Source organism: Setaria italica, chromosome II (assembly GCF_000263155.2).
Source record: "Setaria italica strain Yugu1 chromosome II, Setaria_italica_v2.0, whole genome shotgun sequence".
In the NCBI taxonomy this organism is placed as follows: domain Eukaryota; kingdom Viridiplantae; phylum Streptophyta; class Magnoliopsida; order Poales; family Poaceae; genus Setaria; species Setaria italica.
The window spans coordinates 44,497,972-44,520,618 of record NC_028451.1 but is presented as its reverse complement, the minus strand read 5'-3'; the positions used below and the strand labels follow the sequence as shown (position 1 = coordinate 44,520,618).

At 48.2% G+C, this 22,647-nt stretch overlaps 4 protein-coding genes across 4 annotated transcripts; 2 read left to right on the top strand and 2 right to left on the bottom strand.

Annotated features, from left to right (window-relative positions):
• The first annotated feature begins 931 nt into the window (after positions 1 to 931).
• On the top strand, positions 932 to 2,311 carry LOC101777383 (GDSL esterase/lipase At4g10955). Its single transcript, XM_004958111.4, has 2 exons — positions 932 to 1,182; positions 1,309 to 2,311. Exons 1-2 carry the CDS (start codon positions 1,112 to 1,114, stop codon positions 2,051 to 2,053), a joined length of 816 nt encoding a protein of 271 aa, XP_004958168.1. The 5' UTR covers positions 932 to 1,111; the 3' UTR covers positions 2,054 to 2,311.
• Positions 2,312 to 6,204: 3,893 nt separating this feature from the next.
• On the top strand, positions 6,205 to 9,722 carry LOC101776973 (protein EFFECTOR OF TRANSCRIPTION 2). Its single transcript, XM_004958110.3, has 3 exons — positions 6,205 to 6,457; positions 6,659 to 7,021; positions 8,169 to 9,722. Exons 1-3 carry the CDS (start codon positions 6,377 to 6,379, stop codon positions 9,438 to 9,440), a joined length of 1,716 nt encoding a protein of 571 aa, XP_004958167.1. The 5' UTR covers positions 6,205 to 6,376; the 3' UTR covers positions 9,441 to 9,722.
• Positions 9,723 to 12,007: 2,285 nt separating this feature from the next.
• On the bottom strand, positions 12,008 to 18,110 carry LOC101776149 (SUMO-activating enzyme subunit 2). The gene is made up of 11 exons (XM_004958108.4): positions 17,820 to 18,110; positions 17,618 to 17,707; positions 16,559 to 16,642; positions 16,226 to 16,444; positions 15,473 to 15,574; positions 14,266 to 14,709; positions 13,941 to 14,170; positions 13,524 to 13,623; positions 13,260 to 13,442; positions 12,972 to 13,069; positions 12,008 to 12,667 (listed from the first exon to the last, which is right to left on the bottom strand). Exons 1-11 carry the CDS (start codon positions 17,853 to 17,855, stop codon positions 12,337 to 12,339), a joined length of 1,917 nt encoding a protein of 638 aa, XP_004958165.1. The 5' UTR covers positions 17,856 to 18,110; the 3' UTR covers positions 12,008 to 12,336.
• A 2,558-nt stretch (positions 18,111 to 20,668) lies between these two features.
• On the bottom strand, positions 20,669 to 22,547 carry LOC101775750 (peroxidase 70). The gene is made up of 4 exons (XM_004958107.3): positions 22,142 to 22,547; positions 21,820 to 22,011; positions 21,542 to 21,707; positions 20,669 to 21,366 (listed from the first exon to the last, which is right to left on the bottom strand). The coding sequence occupies exons 1-4, from the start codon at positions 22,370 to 22,372 to the stop codon at positions 20,981 to 20,983; spliced, it is 975 nt and encodes a 324-aa protein (XP_004958164.1). The 5' UTR covers positions 22,373 to 22,547; the 3' UTR covers positions 20,669 to 20,980.
• Between the last annotated feature and the right edge of the window lie 100 nt (positions 22,548 to 22,647).

Sequence of the window (22,647 nt, the reverse complement as noted above, 5' to 3'; positions counted from 1 at the left end):
CTTGGGGGCAGATAGGGAGGGATCAGAACCCCCCCAACACCCGATTGGTAGTGTAAAACGTGCCCAAATGGCACTACGCTAACTCCCCTCTCGCCAGCAGATCACGGCGCTGATCAGTAATCACCACGCACCAGATCACCACCCGTCACCGCGCGCCGCCGTGCCCCCGACTCCCCGATCCCCCGTACGTCCCCGCGCTTGCCGTTGCGTGACGACACCGACCGCCCCGCGATCCAGCCGCAACAGCTGCTAGCTAGCCATCCGGCACCCGGCACCCGGCACCCGGCGCCCGGCAGGTAGATATCCTTCCGGCTCCTGCCCTCAAGCTGTCCCCGCACCATCTCCGGGCTGGGGACACCGTACACGGCCGCGCCTAACCCCCTGCCCGACCTGTCATCCGCCCACGTTACAGCCTCGCAGCCCCGTCGTGCCCCGAAACGATTCGTTCCTTAGTCCCGTCACCATCGTCCGAGGACGGACGCGACCCATGTCTCGGATCCGGCACAGTTACAGAGCGTCGTCTGTGCGAGTGCGAGAGTGTCCAGGTCCATGTCCAGCCGGGGCGAATATATGCTCCCCCAAAAGCGCGCATCGCCGTGGTCCGTCCGTCCGCTCCCGCTGTGCGCCCTCGGCCCGCCTTTGCAGCCTGGAGGCAACTACTGAATGGCGTGCGCTCACGTTGGCTTTGGCTGCCATCCATCCACTGATCCTTCCGCACCAGCGCCCGCCCGGTCCAGAGCTAGCTTAGCTTAGCTTGCTGATCGATCGCGATCTCGATCGCCCGGTCCGATTCAGTCCAAGTCCTCGAACTGAAAAGGAAGGGACGGGGGTGTCTCTGCCCCGATCGCGCTTTGTTCTGGCGCGTCCGCCTTTATTCCCGGCCGATTAAAAAAAAAGGGCAAAGCTTTGCCCCACTAGCTAAGCAAATTCGGCGTAATCCTGCGCCACCCCCCGGCTCGGAGGTATATATTGGGCGCCTCCCCTGCCAGGCCTTCCCTACGACATCGACGGCAGCTGAAACACACAGAGGCACAGGGATCAGGGAGATCAGTGTTCAAGAGAAAGAGTCAGTGGTTGGCTAGTTGGTTGGTTTCTGATTAGCTTGGTGGCCATGGCAATGGCGCAGCAAGCGAGCTTGTCCTGCTCCACTGCTACATGGAGAGAGCTCACCAACACGAGCTGGTGAGTGCTCGATCCCAACGCGATCGATCGATCGATCGATAGATCACTTGTTAGCTGTGTTGATTCTTGATGCAGGTCGATCCAGGAATGTCTGTTCTGATCTAGATAATTGCATTCTTATCGCAGGAGGGACGACGACTACAGGCGCATGGTGATGGCGTACCTGATCGAGGCGGTGTACCTGCTGGAGCTGGAGCGGCAGGAGCGCCGGGACGCGGCGGCGGTGGCGCAGCAGTGGTGGAAACCGTTCCAGTACCGCCTGGCGCACGAGCTGGTGGACGACCGCGACGGCTCCGTCTTCGGCGCCATCTTCGAGCGCGACCACCACGCCGACGCCGACGGCCGGCCCAGCCCCAGCGGCGCCCCGAGCGCCGTCGTCGCGTTCCGGGGCACGCTCCTGCGCGCCCCCACCATCCGCCGCGACGTCGAGGACGAGCTCCGCCTCCTGGCCCGGAACAGCCTCCGGGGCTCCGCGCGCCTGGCGCGCGCCCTGCAAGCGCTCAAGGCCACCATCGATAGGTTCGGCTCCGAGAACGTGTGCGTCTGCGGCCACTCCCTGGGCGCCGGCTTCGCGCGCCAGGTCGGCCGGATGCTCACGGCCTCGTCGCCACGGCACCCGCGCCAGCACCAGCACCAGCAGGCGGCCGCCGCCGCCGCCGCCGCGTCGCTCGAGTTCCACCTCTTCAACGCACCCTACCTGTCCCTGCCCATGGGCGTCAGGAGCGTGGTCAAGACGGCGGACTGCCTGCTCAAGGCGCTCCGCTCCGGCGCCGCCACCGTCGGCAGGTGGCACGGCAAGGCGCTCCGCAACGTGGCCTACGCCAACTGCATCCTCGGCTACACCAGGCTCGAGAGCAGCAGGAAGTTGTGAGGATCGGATGCGTCGCCGATGCTGACCTGACCCCGTTGCACGAACCAAACTGTACCTACGCGATCAAGACCTGTGTGTGTGTGTGTGTGTGTGTATGAATCTGATCATCATCTTGTAGAAATTCAATTCTAGGAGACGAATAAGCATCTGTCCGGAGGGATGCAAGGCTTTGCATGCGTGCTTTGCTTTGTACGGCGTAAGAAAAAAGAATCGACAGTCTGAATTGTGAATTATTAATAGTAGCGGATATGTTGTTCATGGATTTGCCCCCAAACTGTCGTGTTTGCAAGTACTGTCGAAAACGGGAGGAAATCATGGGGAAACTGTGATCAGAACAAAGGTAGGAGTATAGGACTAGCGAACAGGATTCCTTCTACCAAAAATTCCTCTTTGATTGGTTTGTAGAGCATTGGGCCCAACCTTGCAGCATGAATCTCAAGGCATGTCTCGACCGGCATCAAGATTCAGTCCTCAATCTCCATGATATTAAGCCTTTTCCGATTAGAAAGACGATGCCCGTTACAACAGATCGTACACCACGCTTACACTGCCCTGATCGCGTTTCTGTCACACGATCTCCAGATCGCTTTGAGTCCAATCGATGGGCGTGGGAACAAGCCTCGGCATGTCGGACAAGCCTTGGCATGTCGGACAAAGCAGACCATTATGGACCTCTCCTTTTTCATTCTTGTTTTCTTCTGTTTTCCAGTTTTTCGATACTTCTTCGTTCAAATTTCCTTGAACCTTGCTTGGCTTTTCAATCTCCCAATACTTCCCTGAACATGTTTTTTGTTGAAAAAACTTGGAACGATGAAATTTCACATTTGAAACTTGGGTGAAAAATACCAAAAGTATCTTTTAAGAAACTCGGCCTGAACCTTACTGTACACCTTCTGCCCTTCTCATATTCGTTTTGAAACTTCTCTGAAACATGAGATTTTAGCAAAAGGAACCATAGAGAATCTCAGAACTTATCTACCTAGAACTTTCTCGAAACTCTCCGGAACGTGCACTCATTGGAAACTTTGGACACTCAACCGCCATACCGTTAGAACGGGAGACCCTCCGTAGTCTCGCCCTCACATTTGACACGAGCATTATCACCTGCCAAAAGACAACACGCCTTAGACCGACCGGCCCCGCGCTGCTGAGTGCTGACCCCCGTCGGTGAGCACACTACGCTTGGCCTGCCACCTGAGTAAGTGGGTGGGGTCGTGGGGATACGGCGACTCCTTTTGGCCGCCAACGCGAGCTCAGTCCCGGGTCCATCGTCCATGCGCTCACATGCAACGCACCCACGGCGCGCGACCACGAAGATGGCCGGCGAAAGCAGCAGCATGCATGGTCAATTGGTTAGCACACAGCATGCCGCAGCTTGCAGGGGGCAAGCCCAACTGGCAATTGCTGCCCAACGACGGCCAACGCACACGTACGTAATCAGGTTGCGCGAAGTGCCGAAGTGCTCGCCCGACGCCTTGACGCTTGCGACGTTTCGTTTCAATCTTGTGATGCCCAGACCCGCCGCCCGCAGACTCTGGCTCGGCGAGGGCGCGAGGCCGAGGTTGATGCCCAATGGCGCCATTGCGACATCGACGGGCAGGTGACCGCGGCGGCGCGGCTGTGAGCCCGTGATGGAAGGCAACATCAACGACGGCAGGCAGGCAGGCATCACGGGCCGACTCTCCTGCTTCTAATGTTCCTCCTCCAATTTAAACCAATGCGACAATATCTTCTAAACTATTTACAATTTTATTTCTTGTCTCATAATAGCATAGGAATTTTTATGAAATCATGCTAAATTCTTGTACGAAACAAGGCAAAATCTAAAAGAAAAACACTTTTGCAAACTATTTGCTTTTGTGTATTGCCGTTGCATAATTAACTACTATGACTTAGCTAGCTATTATATACTTGAAAAATTAGGGTATATATTGTCAAATTATTGAACCGGAAGATGTTTGTCTAGCCCCTTTAATTTTCTCTCCAGTTCAGCCACTGCCCCGCGTGAGACAGCGGAAGAACGAGAAGCGCCACGAAGCAACCCGCAACCGGTGGCCGTCGGTGCGGGGGCAGCCGCGGGCGCACGCGGCGGGAACGCAGGCCAGGACAGCGCCGCCGGCACGAGGGGCTTTTGCTTGCCTTTTGTTGGGTGGTTGATCGATCGCCTGATTGGGTGGTGGGTGCGTGTGGCGCTTGCCGCCTGCGCGTTTCTGGGAAACGACAGGGCGTTCCTGCCTGAGATTAGATGGCAGGGCATGGCTGGGCTGGCTGGCGCCTGGCGCCGGTGGAGGACAGGACAGGAACGGGTGCGGCGGATACAGCCTAGCGGTGATGACATGGAGTGGCCAACAGCTACGAGCAACCCAGAATTCACCCTGTTTTGGGTTGCCGTTGCTGCATTGGTCAAATGGAGAATGCTTGTCTCGGAGGACCCCCTCTGGCCTTCTGGCTCCATCGAGGATTTCTTCCGGCTTCTCAAAACTCCCCTCTGAATCTGCCTGCCCTCGTTTTCGTTTTACGGGAACACCCGGCGGGAGCCTGCCCAGCAGCATGCTGCACAGGAACACGTCTCATCGCGACGGAGCCCAAGGGGAAGGGGCCGAAGGGTCGTCCACGTTCTCGTCGCCGTCCGCGAGCAGATCGCCTTCCGGAAGCAGCAGTACGTGCTCTGAATCGATCGAGCTCCAACGGTAATGTTTCCTGTCTGTAGTACACCGATCCCCATTCATCTGATCGCGTTGCGTTTGCGCCGTATTTTGCAGGACCTGCTAGGCCGATGACGCCTCCGTCGGCGACGGCGCCGCGCGAGCCGCCGGAGCCTCCGCCGGCCAAAGGCTTCGTGGTCGGATTGTAAGCCCACAACGTAGCTAGCTACCCCGTCATTGCTTGGTCGATTTCTTGTTGCCGACAATGGAAAAAAAAAGTGTGGCATTGTTATTCTGATGACGACGCCGTTTTCTTGCCATGTGATGCAGCTTCATGGCGGTGTGCTGTTGCTGCCTAGCCGACGAGACGATCATGTGACACGGGAGGGTCGTATCGTATCTGTACATTTTTCACCGGTAATTGTACATAATAGTTTTATGACAGATAATCGTGTTGAAAACGTATACGCTAGGATTAGGCTGCATTTTCCCATCGCAGCTACGTCTCGCCTGTGCTTAGAACATCTGGTAATGAAATGGTTCGCTTGACCATGTCCAGGTACATTCAATAGAATTATAAAAAAATAGATCAACTTACAAGGAGCTAGGTGATTTTTTTATTAAGAAAAAGAAATAGTCATCCAAATTCGAGCTGGAGGGGACTCAAACCTGAATGGTTAGAGTGCATGATCACACCTCCCACTCTAACTAATTAAGGTATGCTCACCTCCTCAGTGACATGATTATTCTACCCGGGAAATTAAAAAAACACGGACAATAGGCTGTTGGCATACGAACCCATATTCAGCCGCAAAATGACAATTACATAAATAAGTTCGATCGAATGATAAATCCCGAGACACTGTTTAAACCCTCTGCTAAAAAATGGAGTCTCTAGATAATGAATTTACAATTAATCCTCCACAAAACATGTGATTTCTCAAATGTTCATGGTACATTATTATCGTGGAACATCAAGTTTAGTGTCCTGTTGTCCACCCTCTCTCACTCGTGCCACACGCTATGCCCCTTTTGGCCATGCTGATTTTTGATACGGTCTCTTGCGTCACCCCCTTTCACTTCCTCATAATTAATGGTTAATCCTCGTGAACCAACACATTAACACGTTTCATTGACACAACGACGCAGTCTGGAACCATCCAAATTCCAATTTGGTCCCGTTCAAACACTTTCTCGTCCCACTATTTTTCATCATGCCTATCCCTAAGCCTAAGGTCAGGAGTCCAATGAAGTTGTCAAAAGGCATGAATCTTGCGAAATTGAGAAATTGCGAAAAGAGAGTGTGAATGAAAAATGCCGTGTTTCCCACCGCGTTCAATCTGGACAGTGGATCGTCCATCCAACGGCGCACGTGCCGCCCAGCTGTTTTCCAGATCAATCTGGTTCTGGTGGTCCACCCGACCACACTCCACGTCTCCACCCGCGCCATGTGGACCCGGAACGCGGAACCCGACAAAGCCCGGCTCAGGTCCGGCGGAACCCACACGCCCCGTGCCCGCACACGGCCCGCCAAGTCCAAGGAGCCCGGGATTTTCAAAACACGACACGAGCTCGCTCCCGGCGGCGATGCCGGTGGTGCAGCGGCGGCGCCGCTGAGGGGAGCCCGGAACCCACCCCACCCACCGTGGGAGCAGCTCCAGCAGACCCCGCCCGAGCGATGCCGGCCGCCGTAACCGCCAGGCTGAAGCGGGAGGACTGCCCCCGCACCAAGCACGACTCCCTCTTCTCCCCATGGAAGGTGCGCACCCGCTGTCCTCTTCTCCCCGCTATCTGCTCCTGTCGCCGCCACGAGAAGCGGACGGTCTGCTCCACAGGATCTAGCTGATGGCGTCTGCCTATTTGCCATCTCGGATCGAACTCCGGTGCCCAATCGGAAAAGTCTTGGGTTATAGATTCGTACCCGATCTGCGCTTCAAGCTCTCACCTCTCGCATTTCTAGGTTCTCGTCGGGCCGTCGGACTGGGAGGACCACTCCGCCGGCAAGGAGGGGGTCCAGCGCTACCGCATCCGCAACCTCCCTGACAATTTCCCCGGTATCTATGAGCTGGGTGTCGCCGGCGCGTCCGACGAGGGCGTCAGGTCCCGGAGGCGTGATTCTCGGGGAGTCGTCGTGGTGTACCTCGGGCAGGCCGACAGTGTCAGGGCGAGGCTGCAGCAGTATGGCCGCTCGGGGTCGCACCTGGACACTGGGAATTCGTTAGGCTCTGCTGGTAAAGCTGAGGTGAATGCGCTCGCCGCAGGGCCTGGATTATTCAGAGAAGTGTTCTCTCGAGGCTATTCTGTAGTGTTTCGATGTGCGCAGGTGAGCGTTCTTGGTGATTCTTTCCCTTTATATGATTTTGGGCGGCTGTACTGTAGTACTCCCTCTGTCCTGAAATACAAGGCATCTTAGGATTTTTAGGACAGATTAAGGACGTGGGCAAATGTCTCATGTACCCTTAGCTAATGGTAATACAAGGTAAGTTTTCCAGTTAACAAGGGAAATATTTGGCAAGTTTTTAATTGAGTTGATTGAGTACTTGCCAAAAATTCCTAGGACGTCTTATATTTGGGGACAAATTTTGAACCATTGGATGCCTTATATTTTAGGACGGAGGGAGTATTATACAATTGTACATCAACATGCCATAATGTCTGAATTCTGAATGAGAGTCTGGTCTGAAGTTTTCTGAACTGCAAGGATGGCTATGATTTTGATGTCCACAATAGTTGAGTAGCCTCTGATCCACAGTTTGCATTATGTTCCGCTGATACAATGAGATTGTGTCTATAAATGTGTTTTATAATTTCTTCAAATTCTTCTGTTAAAGCTTGCGAAGTTCACATGTTTTGGGGTGACAAAGGTTATGTTTGCTCATATTCATTGTACATTGTTTCTTGCTCACTGTACACTTGGCTTCAGTTTCTAATAATAATTCTAGTTCTACCGTTGAATTGCTGGATGGGTTTGGTGCAGATAATCTTAGCTTGTGTATATGTACAGTATTAGCAATACTTCGTCCAAAGGTTTCTGTTCTTACCTTCACTGCTTCCTGCAGTATTACACTCAGAATTGCATTTAGCTACAGTTGCTACTATCACTATGCAGTTCCACATGAGCGACTACCTAATTCCAATGCACTTGTTCATGGAAATATACTTGGATGTAATATTTGTATAGTGGCATTTCATAACTAGAATGGTGTAAGATTTAGGATCAAGATGATTCCTCTTCCATCACTCTAATGGATGTAGGGGAACCCCTCAATATTTCTTTAGTTGCTTTTGTAAAAATAGAAAGTGTCAGCTGTCCTTTTCACTCTAATGAATTTTCATTTGTTCTTTTCATTCTAATGAATTTTCAGTTGTCCTTTTCATCTTCAGCGTTTAACATTGTAATTTGGTTATTCTCTGAATGCATTTAACATTTTCCATTCCTATGTGTCTTTTCTTCTATTGGAAACAAACAGATGGATAATAAACAAGAAGCTGAGAAGACTGAGGCACAGCTGCTGAGAATATTTGATTATGCATGGAACAAGCTTCAGAATGGTGCTTGTCGCTGTGAAGAAATACTGCTCAAGTTAGAACAGGGAGCAACCAGCCGTAGATCATCTCTACTTAGCAGAGTATGCCACTCGAAACAAGATATATTTGGAGTAAAAGCGGGTATAAAGATAAAAGGAAGTGGGTCGGTTAACACCCCGCCTGGTATTATGAAAAGTATGCTCCCAAGAGTTCGTACATTTGTTGGTTTCAGACCTCAGCCAGTTAACTCAGAGGACAGTGGAGGCGAGGCAATTGATATTCCCTGGAAGAAAATATCTGGTTTTCCCTGTGGTAATAGACAAGCGCATAGAAGGAGGTCTGGAGGGCACAGAATAAAAAAGATTGATGTTGCAAAACGGAGAACTGTACCAATACAGGATTCTAACTCTTTTTGTGGAGTGGTGCTAGAAGATGGTTCTTCTTGTCTGGAGCACCCAGTTGAAGGAAGAAAGAGATGCAGCTTACACAAAGGTAGAAGAGTCAAAGGCAGCCCTAAAAGCTCATCTACTAGCTATCCTTGCCAAGCTGAGATTCCAATACCTCACCTAACTGAAGATTTAGACAACTCAGATCAAACACAGGAGATTATTGAATCCATACCTCACCTAACTGAAGATTTGGACAGCTCAGATCGAACACAGGAAAGTAAAATATTGCCCCAAAATATCTCTACAACTGTGGAGGAATCCCCAAGACAAAGCAATAGCATCAAAGAAGAGGAGGTGAAAACTAGAGAAGCTCCTACAGAAGATGGAAAACATGACGCCTCCAGGGATGCTTGTATCTGTGACTGTGAAGAGAAGGCTTCCCATGCTGAACCTGAGTCCCAGGTACCGCAGCCTTCTGGGAGAATGTGGTTTGAGCTGCTCAAAGCACGGAAGAAATCGACAAGTGCGGACTCATCAAGAGGGTCAGGATCTCAGACAAGAGATTATGCAGCGCCCATCTGTGGAGCAATGGCAGATAATGGGTCCTGCAAAGTGGTCCCAAATGCTGGCAGACAAATATGCGAGAAAGACCGTGGAATAGAGGTCGCTGGTGCTTCGTTTTCCAGAAGCTCAGGATGGCCGTGTATATGTGGTGCTTGTACAGCAGACGGTTCACCTTGTATGAATAAGCCTGTCGAAGGGAGGAAGAGATGTGCATTGCACAAAGGTCAAAGAGGGTCATGCACCCCTACACCATCAGTTTAATACAGGACGGTTTCTTTTTTTTTTCTTTTTCATTCAGCTGCTGTTTTCGTGCTGCAGTTAGAAAATTGAAACATAGAAAACCAGTGCTTTTTGGGGTGGGGTTTATATTAAGCTGTTTCACCCCAGGATGATTCACCATTCATTTTTCTTTTCTTTAAAGTTCATCATTCACATTTCTTGTGCCTCCAAGACGCTACATATTTTTTGTGATTGTATTTTGATGTATTTGCAGAGAGCTGAAGATGTTCTGAACATTGCAGTTCGATGAATTTTCATGCCAAATTTTGATGTTTTGCACTTAAGGCCATGTTTAGTTCCCCCAAAACTCCAACCCAAAAAGAAGATTCCTCATCACATCAAACTTGCGGTATATGCATAGAGTACTAAATGTAGACGAAATCAAAAACTAATTGCACAGTTTTGTTATACTTTGCGAGACGAATCTTTTGAGCCTAATTAGTCAATATTTGGACAATAATTCACAAATACAAACAAACGCTACAGTGTGCTACAATGCTACAACAGTAATTTTGCACCTCCAAACTTTGGGCAACTAAACAAGGCCTAAATCAAGGCTGCAGAAATGTACCATCGTTACCCTTTTAAGCTTTTCCTTTTCTTTTGAAAGTTCACCCATGCTTTCCTGGAGCATCTACGAGCGTGGTGGAGTTCAGAGTTCTGAACCAGAATCACCAATCAATGGAAAATGCATAAATAATGTTCTTTTATTCATATTCTTAGCTGTCTAAATTCCCCAAGAAGCAATCGTCAAATGATTGGCCGGATGCCCAGATCAATGCCAGATGCAGCCATGTAGGTTCTTGTAGCCCCGTTTGAAAATCAGAAAAAATCCACGAATTTTACAGAATCTAAATTGTTCCCTATAAAATTCACGTGTTCGTATGGATGCAAATTTGAAAGCGTCCTCTTCCTCCCTCACCCCCTCTGCCCGATTGGAGCGTCCGCATTGGCCACCGGAAAAAATACCGAGATGATTCCAGCCTTGGCCTCGCTCCACCCATCCATCGCCGCGCGCTCGCACGAGCACGATGCTCCAGCTCCAGCTCCTCGGACCCCCGCGCCTCTCCGTCGCTGACACCGTCTCCACCGCCATCAGCTGCAGCCGTGGCGCCGCCCACGGCGGCCGCCGCCGCCGCCGCGGCGCGAAGCCCAATCCAATCGCATTCCCGCCGAAGCCCGTGCGCCGCCTCCTCTCCACCTCCCTTCGCCGCCTTCTTCCCCGCCCGCGCCCCCTCACGGTCGTCGTCCGCGGCGGCGGCGGGTGGTTCAAACTGGGTAGGAGGAGGAAGACGCCGGCCGAGGACCTCGCGGCGGTCGCGCTCTCCCTGGCGCTCGGCGGCGACAGGCTCGCGGCGCTCGCGGAGGCCTGGAACGCGTCCGGCCTGGGCCAGGCGCTCGGCATCTTGGCCGCGGTGTTGGGGAGGAGCCGGAGGACGCGAGGCGGCGGGTTCCGGCGGCTTGTGGCGTTCCTGCTCGGGGTCGCGTTCTGCGCGCTCGTCTGCCACCTGAGGGGCGCGGCGCTCTTGGACGGGCTCCAGAAGTCCGGCGGCGGCCGGAGGTTACTTCGAATTTTTCTGCATTGATGAATTTTTCTCATTTCCTGTTCGTCTGCGTGAGATGCGTTCAACAACAGAGTTTTTAGGTTCTTTCATAATTCATACGGATGGATCGTGTTCCCGTTCTTGGGACGCCGATTTTGAGATGTTGAATTATTGATGAATGGATGCCGATTTTAAGGGGCTGTTTGGATATGAGGTGCTAAACTTTAACAGTGTCACATCGGATGTTCGGATGCTAATTAGGAGGACTAAATATGAGCTAATTATAAAACTAATTGCAGAACCTTGTGCTAATTCGCGAGACGAATCTATTAAGCCTAATTAATCCATCATTAGCAAATGGTTACTGTAGCACCACATTGTCAAATCATGGACTAATTAGGCTTAATAGATTCGTCTCGCGAATTATACTCCATCTGTGCAATTAGTTTTGTAATTAGCTTATGTTTAGTACTCCTAATTAGCATCCAAACATCCGATGTGACAGGTGTTAAACTTTAACAGGGGTTTCCCAAACACCCCCTAAGATAGTGAATTGTTCATACGATTTGATAGTTCTGGATTTACTTTGGATTCTTGTTTGCTATCGGCTAATGTAGCTTGTCCTTGCCGCAGAGCTTGTACTGAATGACAGAATGGAAGAGGGAAACTAATGAATGAGCTTTTATTCTCGCAAAATGACGCATCGTTCTGACTTCGTCTTCCAGTGATTTACTTTTGAATTGGTTGTAGTCTGATCTGGTGTACTAGGAGAGACATAGTTAAGATCAATCTTTTTTTTCAAAAACGTGCCTAGCACATATTTCATTAGGAATTATCGACCTGTTTATATTCCAACAAGATGTTATAAGAATTATTGATGACTTCTGAAGCAAGTCCAAAGTTAGAATCTCATGTCACTCGCTGCCTCACTGGCGCTACAAGATCAATGGATTTCTTCAGACCCATAGAAATCCAGTGATCTTGTGGCACCAGTGAGGCAGCAAAGCATTGGTCCAGCCTTCTTAGCGGTTTACCAGGTAACCCCTAACTGAACAAAAATCACTACTAACATAGGACCTTGGCTCATGAGATAAGTGCTATCTTGCAGCAGGCTGTCAGAAGAGCATTAGTTGCTCATGTGCCTAACCACTACAGATTACAATCCTACAAGGCAGTATCTAAGGCCAAAAAAAAGTCCCAGGCATTGTTACCGATATCTCAACATCATCAGCCTAGCACATCACCGCATAGATAAGTTACAAAAGATGTTATGATCAAATAATGTGTTAGCCATGACGTCGGAAGTCAACAGCTGTTATCTCTGGAATGAGTTGCTATTGCAATCTCTTCTTCTTGCCTTGCATCGGGTCCTCATTGAACATAACAATGTCATCATCGTCATCTTCAACGATTTGTGCACTACTAGAACCAACATCTGACTTATTCTGGACATCAAAATTTTCCTGTGACTCTAGTATTTCATTCAGCTTGCGCTTCATTCCAGGTTTCACTGATGCATCCTCGGCGGCACTGTCAACATCATCTGCACTGGATGAAGACGGAACCAATCTTTTGTCACCATTACTGGTAATTTGCTTATCCACTGGACCAGTCCAGCCAGCGAGAACCATTCCATCAGGCTCTTTCTCCTTATCAAACTCATCCCTGCATTGGCCATTCAATAAATGAATACAAGTCGACGTGCAATGTACAGTATTACAACATATAGTTACAATTTCATATCTATAATACACAAAGCAATTTGTTATCCAGTACACTCATTATATATCTAGCATAGAACATTTCTATAAAAGTTAGTCAAATGAGGGTAACAAGTTAAAATAACAGGTGTAGCTCAAGTTTTTTTAAAAGAGTGCAATATACACAGAGAAGCCAACAAGGTTTAAAAAAATGGAACCATGGCAATCATAGGATGCATAGTCAATAGAAAGAAAAGAAAGATATGAACCTTTGTTTGATGTTGATGCTGCATTTTAGCTCCTGCTGGAAATCCTCGACCGTAAGCTTTGTATCATTTACAACTGGAGCTGGAAGTTCCGCCAAAACCTGCAATAATGTATCAACTAAGGTGGTCATAAACACTAAAACACAAATTAAGGCTGCAAACTTAAAAACATGTACCTTAAGGAACACAAACAAGGGTTGCAAACTTTTTTTAAAAAAAAAGGAAAGAGAACTTTAGTAAAAACATGGCACAGGGCATATCGATCACTTGTCTTGAACAGTAAGGCAGTACCTTGTCAAGATTTAAAGCATAATTTTCAGCCTCATCCGGCTCCAAACCTTCACCATCCTCAAAAACAAGTGTGGCACCAACCATTACTAAAGGGAGGTTCATTCCAAGTTTGCTTTTTATAACTTTGTCAATGACTTCCCGGAGCTTTGTAGTCTTAGTATTAACCTCCAGAACAAGTGGGGTCTGTTGCATTGAGTTTTAGTTCGTGTTGGTGACAAAGAAAGATATAAAATGAGAATAACAAAACTAGAAAGGCGTAAATACCTCAGAGCAGACATAGCATGATTTATTAGGTTCAAAAGGCTCTACAGGCATCAAGAGCATCTTCCTTGCTGTTGCTGGATGTTCAAGACAATATGACATTCTGTAAAATATGAAATGTTAAGGTACAATACTTTTCTTTTGCCAAAGCCCAAAAACAATTAAGCAACTAAACAAAACAAATAACATAATAATGAGAAAGAAACAAGTTCCATTTGTCTAGAAATTTCACGACTATTAATTCTTTTGAACCTAGAATAAACAGAAAGTAGGCATTTGTTTCAAAAAAGAAGAAACGAAAGTAGGCATTTGTTTCAAAAAAGAAGAAACGAAAGTAGGCATTTTGGAATAAACAGCAATATCTAAGATAGAAATTACCAGCACAAAGACACAAAGTAACAGATTAAGAATGTAGTTTACCTATAGTTCTGATAATCACCCTTTAGCACTTTAATCGCTTCGATGACAATTAGACCAGCTATTATAGCATTGGTAGTTGCCACAGCATGGACTATGTTTCCAGCAACACCTTTAGCTTCAAAAAGGCTATGCAGTGGTATTCCAAAAGAGGAAGCTCTGATATTAGCTGCAGCAGTAACAAACTCAACAGCCAATTGGTCATCCTTGTCGAAAATAAGGTTCCCTATTTCCTGAAAAGACCAAAAAAGATAGCAAAATCTTAATTAGTTTGTAAATAAAAAAACTCTGAAGATGTCATATAACTCAGCACAGAATGTATACAAACCTTCTCCCTTTTCTCAAAAAATAATTTGAAAGCCTCCAAGAAGACTCTTGAATTGTCAGCAAGACTCCATATCTCTTGCGGATTTCTAAGGCCTAGGGACACCATAGCAGATGGTTCCTGCTCCTCATTTTTGTGGTCCTGAGAGCAACCGTTTTGCTGAACAGCATCTTCAGGCAAGGCATCTCTGACATATATTGGATTTGGCCTCCTCCGATTTTTCCAAGTTTCCTCGTTAGCTAAGGCAGTTTCGATGTTGTAGCCAAATACATGATCATATATCCTCTGGGCATAATGCGAAAGATCTTCATCTACATTCCTCTCAAAAACATCAGTTTTTGAACTGCTATCGTCTTTTGAGTGCACATTAAGATCATTATCCTGATTTCTGTCACCAAACAGCTTTGCAAAAAGCAAGTCTTTCGCCCAAACAATGCAGTGAACAAACTGCAAGGGGATGAAATCAGTCATTAATGCTAAAATTGAGGAGCAATCAAATTTTATCATACTATAATGAACATAACTGTAAATGCACAAAAGGTATTATCAAATCCAACAAGGTAACATGCTGATATTTTTTTCTCGAACAAGCAGGAGAGCTTCATATATTTGTATTATAGAGAGAAATAAAGGACCAACCCAGATCCCCACTTTCTCTCAACTAGGAGAGAAGAGGAGGTTGTTGTACAGCAAGAGAGTTAATCACCTGTTACAAGTACAAACACTACCCGCCTGAACTAATCAAACATGGTGTACATGCCGATGTTAAAAGGTTTAGTTGCATCAGAGATGCCAAAAAACATGATGTCTGATAAAGTGATGCACCTATCATGCATACAGATCATTCCTTTTCAATTCTGAGACATGCAATTATGCATAAAGAATACATTGATAAGTCATGTAAACTTCAGTAGAAACATTGAAGTTACTCAAATAGCTATAAATATGGGGAAATAAGCATGCATTTATGCAAACTATGCAACAAATACTCCCTCCTATATTTATTAATAATAATGAAAACTGCATTCCACCATATGTTGAGGCTAACAAAAACCTACAGGTTAGAAAATTGTCTTGCGCAGATACAAGAACACAAAAAAAGGATTTCCTCCAAAAAAAAGAACACAAAAAAAGGAAAGAGGATATGCAGCATAATACACAGTCCAACAAAAGAAACAAACAAGAAAACTGAGTCAGAAAAGCAAGGAACCTTTGATGGTGTGCTTGTAATTGTGCATACTGGATATGATTTCGGGACAGGCTTTGGCTGACATTCATAGCACTCTGTTTTACCCTTGACATGAACAGTAACCTGCAATATATGGAATGACAAGTAATAAGCAGGGAGTGTTGATTTAGTCTACATTAGTAACATATTTTTAGCACAAGTTATACATACTTATAACAACAAAAGTATCATTAGTCCACTTAGAATACAGCACAAAATGAATTATATATATACTATAATGCAGTGGCTAAATGGTACATTCCAAAATCAATGTGAAATGATTGTATAGCAATATGCTTTCTGGTATTCCATGATCATTGCAAAATTACACAATGTCTAGAGACTAAAATCCTATGAGCAGCTTACACACTATCAAAATCGAATGCAAGCACCATACCTAATTTCATCGCTCATCAAATAATCAGGAGACAAAAAGGGCATGCTAGTCGGGTTTCAGCATCATCTCTCTGGCCACTAGATTTCATTGCAAGGTGTGTACATCTAGAAATGGCTACATGTACTTCCCATGTGGTCTTCTTAACGAAAAATATAAGGCCTAGGCCAAAATTTAGTCCCGGGATCACTGTGTATTTTATGGCAAATGCGCAACATTATAAGGCATGTATCCTCTGTTAATGCACAAAACTACAGAAATACTAATATGAAAAAAAAGAGCTAGAAGAATCCTAGCACAAGTAATTCTGAGAGTGCAACTGTAGTATATGGTCTCCTCACCTGTCCCAAAAAACCAGTAGTACCACTTTCAACCAAAGGAACTTCCGCAGCAAGGCAAAGGCGATTAACATGCCGTCTAGCATCCAAGTTATCAAGACCATTCAGAACCACACTAAATTGCTTGAAGAATTCAACATTGAATGTAGAATCCTTCACGTTTGCATGGTATGGTGTTATATTTATATTTGGCCTAAATTTCAAAACAGCATCTCGAGCAACCTGGCAAAACCAATGGGATAAAACAGCATGAGAAAAGAAAATTACAAGTATGAGGTGAAGACAGCAGAACTATTACAGTAATTATATCATTAAACTATCATATAAGCAACTTACTTTGGCTTTTGACTGCCCAACATGACTCTGCCGAAACAAAAATTGTCTATTCAGATTGCTAACTTCAATCGTGTCCAAGTCAATCTGCAAAGAGAGAGATTAAATTATTTGGGTGCACCATCTGAGAGGAAAGAGTCAGATTTTTATTAGTTCCAAGCAATAAGGGAACATGACTTCCACAAAGGCATACTTACAATCTGTCAGAGTTAACAGGGAGATAATAAATCCATAATAGGAGCCAAATGATAGATGGCAAAGAATGAGGAAAATGAACAGATGCAGGAGAATGAATGAGTAATAATTTTATCTCCCTGTGTTATGCCACAAAGAAGTAAGACACGATATCTGTTTCATGTGAAAGGTCTACAATGGGATGGAAATAATATATGCCGAATTTTTTGGGGGTGGTTGCTACAAATTCAGAATCACTTTATCACCCTGTTCTATGCCAAATGCGTGAGATACTAGTTTTGTTCATCCAATAAAATAACGAGAACAAGAGTCATAAACAGCTGCCCAAAAATAATAACCATGGGCAGCTGTTTATCCTAAACACATTGATTTGTGTAGTTTTAGTTACCTGGCAAGGACTAGAATGTGTCCATACATAAACTGCTTATAAAAAAATCAACCATATGGAATTAATGTAACAATTGAAACTTTCCTTAACAAAAATTAAAAAAATAAGCACCAGGACAGGAAAGGATCAGCAGGAGAAGTGCAAGATGCTTAGCATAATTCTAACAAGGGGTGACCTAAAATGCAATACACCCCCACCAAGCACAGCTGCAGGTAAGAGCACTAAAGTCCTCAGCACTACATATGTACTCCAGCAGTGCAGTGGATTGCGAGCTCGTGGATTCAACTGTACACGGCCGGCCACTTCTCAGCTCTGGGTCAACGCTATCCCTATAATAGATCCCACCAGCCCGTACCACACCAGCTAACGGATGCGCCTCTATCTACAGCTCGGAAGCCCAACTCGAGCAACGCGAGACAGCAACCCTAGACCCACGGGGTCGAGCAGAAACAGCGAGGAAGCGAGCGGCAGGTACTCACGATGTGTACGTCGCTGAATCCAGAGAGCGCGAGCGTCTTGAGCAGCTCGCAGCCGATGCCTCCCGCCCCGACCATCAGCACCTTCGCCGCCTGCATCGCCGCGCCGACACGAGCACGCACACCACGAAAACGAATACCAAATCAGCCCCGCGCGCAGGCGAATCCTGAATTCGGCAGGAACAACGAGGGCCCCGCCACTCACCTTGACGGCCTCCTCCGAGGACGCGGCGGCGGCCATGGGGGCGCGCGGGAGGGGAGCGGCGGCGGGGGCGAGGGTTTTGAGTGAGGTGGGGTTTGGGGGCGGATGGGAATTTGGGGGGAGAGGGAGAGGCGGTTTGGGGCGAGGGAGACGAGGAGGGGGCGGCGGGCTGCGGAAAGGGAGCGAAGCGTCGTGGAAACTGAGGGGGACGGCCGGGTGGCTGCCTCGCTGGTCGTCAGTTCCCCGTCCCCCGGCTCGATCCCTCTGGATTCGGGGAGGAGGAGGGGATCCGACGCGCCTGCTGCCTTTGCTCGCTGCCGGAGGAGTTGTGGTTTCACACGAGCTGGTGGTGTGGCGGCGGCTGTTTGACCTTCTCGCGTGTCATGGGCTTCTGACTGAGTTGGGCCCAGGGAAATCGATCGGGTAGCCATCATTCTTGCCATGCTGTCAAATATTTTCTTTCCATCTGTTTATCATTCTCTTCTCCAAGAAAACTTGTTTAAAAGAGTCGTACATGGCATATACGTTAGTTGCTCTTTTAAAACAAAAATGTTGAATTTCTTTCTCGAAAAGACTCCCTCGGTTTCCATTCCAAATAGAGTACATGAAAAATCTCTGAGTCCTCGTACTAATTTTTGCGGGAATCCCGTTTGCCATGTGAACGCGCTTGAGCAGGAGTATTAGTTATCTTTTCCAGCTCTTCTCTTCACCTTCTATAATGTTTCTTCATTCCTTTTGCCACTCTATTCTTCGTCATGCTTATAAGAATATATAAACGTACTCATATTTCTATATTAAATTTTGCCATCTATTTGAATTTTGTTGCTCCGAACAGGTTTTGTACAAAACGTAGTTGAACAGATCGTTTTGAAAAAAAAAATGAACAAGATTTTGCCAAGAAGTTGAACGTCTACAAAGTTTTTAAAATATAAAATGTCTTCCCTGAAAAATTATAATGCGTACAAGTTGTACGAAAACTATGCACAAAAGTTACGTGAATAAGTAGCACTTTTTTCCCTTCTGCACCCTAGTCACGAAACAAAGCGCCAGTTCGCTAGTAGGAAAAATGTTATGCTGCCACTACATGTGCAAGAATATGCCCCCTCCCCCCTAAAAAAAGGAAGCACAATCGTTGATCTCTAATCTCCACTCCGTAGAGATCATTAGCAAGCATTTGTATATCTTTTGATCAGCAACACCCTTTTGTTTCTTCATGCGACCTGTTATGGTTTATTTACCATCACAAAGTGAAAAGGATCTTTTCCTGAGAGATTCTGTTTGATGATGGTGATATAATATTGCCATTTTCTTACCATGCAGTAACCCAAAGATCAACCAAATTGGTGGTCTTGTAGAATCACCGGCTAGAGGAACTATGTGTTACTATGGCTTAGAGCAACTTCAAAAGACTGCTAATGTTACCCCTAATACCTTCTTTAAGGAAAAAAAAAGAGAAAAAAAGAACTCCAATAGTTCACCTAAAACTCCCCTAAAAGATTGGGGGCGCGAACCCCCCCTCGCCACGCATACATTCACGACGCGCAGTCTTCCCCGATCCGCCTCCTCCCCCGACCTCTTTCCCGCGCGCGTTTTTTCCCGAGCGCGCGCACCAGGGCACCGGCCGCCGCGCCGTGGCCACCCCGCAGCGCCGGCCAGCCGCGCACTGGCTGCCCCATGCCGTGCGCCGCCCCAGGTACAAGTGCCGCAAGGTCGCCATCCTCCTCAGCTATTGATGGTACTGATGCTCCCGTGGAGGAGCTTCGGGTGTGAGGGATTGGAGGGAGGTGGCCGGAGTGGAGCTGATTTTGCCGGCGGAGGAGCTCCAGGCAGTAGAGTAATGGCAGGCGGAGAAATTAAAATCCCCGACGAGGAGAAGCTTGGGCGGGCCTTGGATGGCGTCGCGATGGTGACTAGTGAGGTGAAGGGGGTGTGGGTGGTGTCAATTGGGCTACGACGGCGCGTGGCTGGGGTATTGCGTCGGCGAGCAGAGGTACTCAGGGCTTGGTTCTTGCGGGGAAGAAGAAGAGGAATGGAGGGGGGAGAGTAGGGAAGGGCGCGTCGGGTTAAAGGGAAGGGGCACGACGAGGGCGAGCGAGATCCCAGGCGAGTTGCTCCCCGGTTGGGGGAGGCGCGTCGTTGGTCGGGAATCGTGCGAGCACGTGGCAGAGCTTCTCTGCATCAAGGAGGTGGGCAGGTCAAGTAAATGGGCTCAATTATGACAATATGGTCTTTTTTGAATTATTGGGGGTAGTTTTTAGCGTTCTGCTGTGAGCTGATATGTTTTTTTGGGGAAAAAAATTTTAGCATGACCCCCAATACCTCGTCTTGGGGGAGAATTTTTTGAGAAACTCTTGGAGTTGCTCTTGCCCCCCTCCCCCCCCCACCCCACCCAAAAAAAACTCCTAGTCATGTTAATAAAATTGATGCTTATATTAAGAAGAATTATGAAGATAAGGAAAAACAAAACCACCCCATAACGCTTTGAAGACATTGGTGCGACCATTTAGATAGGGGAGATGGAGGAAAATATGGTGTAGCGTCTTGATCGATTGGTTAAGATGTAGACTCGTAAGGACAAGTCGAAACATCGTATTTTTAACTGCTAGTTTCACTAATGCTTTGTATCTTATTCTTATTCTCCTAAGTTTCCATGCCATGTGAAATCATATAAAGATCCCGTGTGATCCATCCACTAAATTTTAGTTGGCTAACTTTAGCTGAGATGGATCCAAACACCCCTAACTAAAGTTTAGCTGATTAAACAGGATCATAGAAGGTACAACTATCTCAATAGATAGCGTCATAGGTTGTTAAATTAATTTACTACAGATTCAATCTCTCATGCAAGAGTGTGCACGCAATTAACATCACTTGATTCCCCATAATCGTTCTTACTTTTAAACATGATCAAATACACAATTTATTTTCACACTAAGGCCCTCTTTCGAATGGAGAATTTCATAGAAGTTTTACGATATCTTTACAGGATAATTTTAATTCCCATATGATTTGGTGGGAAACCCCGCGTTGTATATAAGGGGGCTATAGTCTTTATGATCATATACATTCATACGTTACAAATAAAAAAGTGCACGCGGCGGACCCCAACAAAAAATTGCAGTTGATGATACTCGCAATGCTGCCGTATACTTCGTTTCTGGTAGCTAGTTCACCCTCCGACAGTTGCGCCGGATCTGCCCGCTGCTCCCAGTCAGGACACCAATGCCGCTCATCCTCACCATGCCCGCCGCGAAGTCGCTACTGAACTGTGCCGGGCTTGCCGCGTAGCTCCTGACCAGGGCGTCCGTGGAGCCGCCATTGAACAGCTCCTGGTCGGAGTGCAGCAGCCCGCGCTGCGCGACCAGGTTACCATAGTACGCGTTGTCGAACGCGTTCGGCGAGGTCGCGTCGAGCGGCGCGCTCGCGCCGCCGCCGCCGGCCGCCGGGCAGCCGGCCCTCAGCGACGCCGCGAAGGCGGCGTTGATGTCGGTGTCGTTGTAGATCCTGCCCCGGTAGTTCTGGCACTGCGCCTGCCCCATCGTGTGGGCTCCTGCATTAACGCGGCGCTCGCGTGTCAGTGACCAGGATGCTTTCTTTACTGGTGCCAAACTGCCGTGAGGCACGGGGAATTTGTTAGTTGAATGGTCATGTCGGTGACCATCATGCCACGACAGCACCGTGCTCGTGCGCTGTGGTGATGACTGATGAGACGGTGAGGAACGCACCAGACAGAGCGACCATGTCGGTGCTGCTCAGGCCTTTCCTGGCGAACGCGGCGAGCAGGGTGCTGAGGCTGGACGCCGGAGAGGGGAGGTCGGTGTTCGCGGTGGAGAGGCTCGCCGTGGTGGAGTCCCTCCTGCCGAGCGGCACCGTCCACGATGGCCCTCCAAGCTGCACGCGCAACGTTCCAGTACATGTACGTCAAGCGAACGTTCACGATTCACAGGAGTGCTCGGTGAAATACCGCTCTTGGGTTGCATGATTGGGTGGTGGATCATCGTACCGCGACGACAGAGTCACGAGCGGCGACGGCGAGGATGTCGGCGCACGACACGGTGCGCGGGCACAGCGCCTCCAGCAGGGCCTTGATGGTGTCGATGACGCCGAACCCCCTCAGCGACCCCGCGTTCGGGCCCGCGCCCTTCTCCCCGGTGAAGTTGCCCGTGTCGTCGAGCAGAACGGACGCGTCGCAGCCCTGGGGCACGTACAGACAGACACACACGCAGAGCCCGTCACATGAACTGTTCACAAAGATTTGTACACCCAGATCGACATGGCACATGCCGGCGAGCCGAGCGTTGCAGTGAACCTAGTACTGGACTTGCCTGCACGAAGCAGTCGTGGAAGTGGAGCCGGAGCAGGGAGCCGGCCGTGCGCCGGTCCAGCAGCACGGCCGCCCTCACGGCGGTCTTGATGGTGACGAGCGCGGCGGGGCACGACGAGGCGTAGAACGTCGGCGACAGCTGAGCCCGTGCGGCGGCGACCACCGTGGCCAGCGCCACGAACAGTGAGAGCTTGGAGTGGCGAAAGCGTTGGCTGCTGCGCGAAGCAGACATGAATGAGCAAGTAATAAACCCCTGCAGACAGCAGACTGAGCACTCGCTCCTGAACTCAAACGTGTCTGCAAGACTGCGATGCTTTGAGTTTCTTGTGTGTTTTGGAATGCCTGCAGTGCAGGCAGCGTTATAAATAGGCTAGATCCGGCCAGAGTGAGAGCAGCTTTGCCTTTAACTTGCTGGGCTTCGTTGGACCTGTCCATGCTTTTGGTTCATTCAATCAGGCAAATCGAAGATCCTATCGGCTGAATTATTTGATGCAAAGTTCTTTTGGG

Bases quoted from the DNA above. Each gene is read 5' to 3' on its own strand.
- LOC101776149 (XM_004958108.4), bottom strand. From the start codon at position 17,855: ATGGCCGCCGCCGCGTCCTCGGAGGAGGCCGTCAAG. The intron at 14,710-15,472 runs GTTCCTTGCTTT...ATCCCCTTGCAG, and splicing joins TTACAAGCACACCATCAAAG to TTTGTTCACTGCATTGTTTG. The intron at 13,070-13,259 runs GTACTGCCTTAC...ACATTATTGCAG, and splicing joins ATGCTTTAAATCTTGACAAG to GTTTTGGCGGAACTTCCAGC.
- LOC101777383 (XM_004958111.4), top strand. From the start codon at position 1,112: ATGGCAATGGCGCAGCAAGCGAGCTTGTCCTGCTCCACTGCTACATGG. The intron at 1,183-1,308 runs GTGAGTGCTCGA...TTCTTATCGCAG, and splicing joins GAGCTCACCAACACGAGCTG to GAGGGACGACGACTACAGGC.
- LOC101776973 (XM_004958110.3), top strand. From the start codon at position 6,377: ATGCCGGCCGCCGTAACCGCCAGGCTGAAGCGGGAGGACTGCCCCCGC. The intron at 6,458-6,658 runs GTGCGCACCCGC...TCGCATTTCTAG, and splicing joins CCCTCTTCTCCCCATGGAAG to GTTCTCGTCGGGCCGTCGGA. The intron at 7,022-8,168 runs GTGAGCGTTCTT...GGAAACAAACAG, and splicing joins TAGTGTTTCGATGTGCGCAG to ATGGATAATAAACAAGAAGC.
- LOC101775750 (XM_004958107.3), bottom strand. From the start codon at position 22,372: ATGTCTGCTTCGCGCAGCAGCCAACGCTTTCGCCACTCCAAGCTCTCA. The intron at 22,012-22,141 runs GCAAGTCCAGTA...TACGTGCCCCAG, and splicing joins TCCACGACTGCTTCGTGCAG to GGCTGCGACGCGTCCGTTCT. The intron at 21,367-21,541 runs GTGCGTTCCTCA...GCGTTAATGCAG, and splicing joins CGACATGGTCGCTCTGTCTG to GAGCCCACACGATGGGGCAG.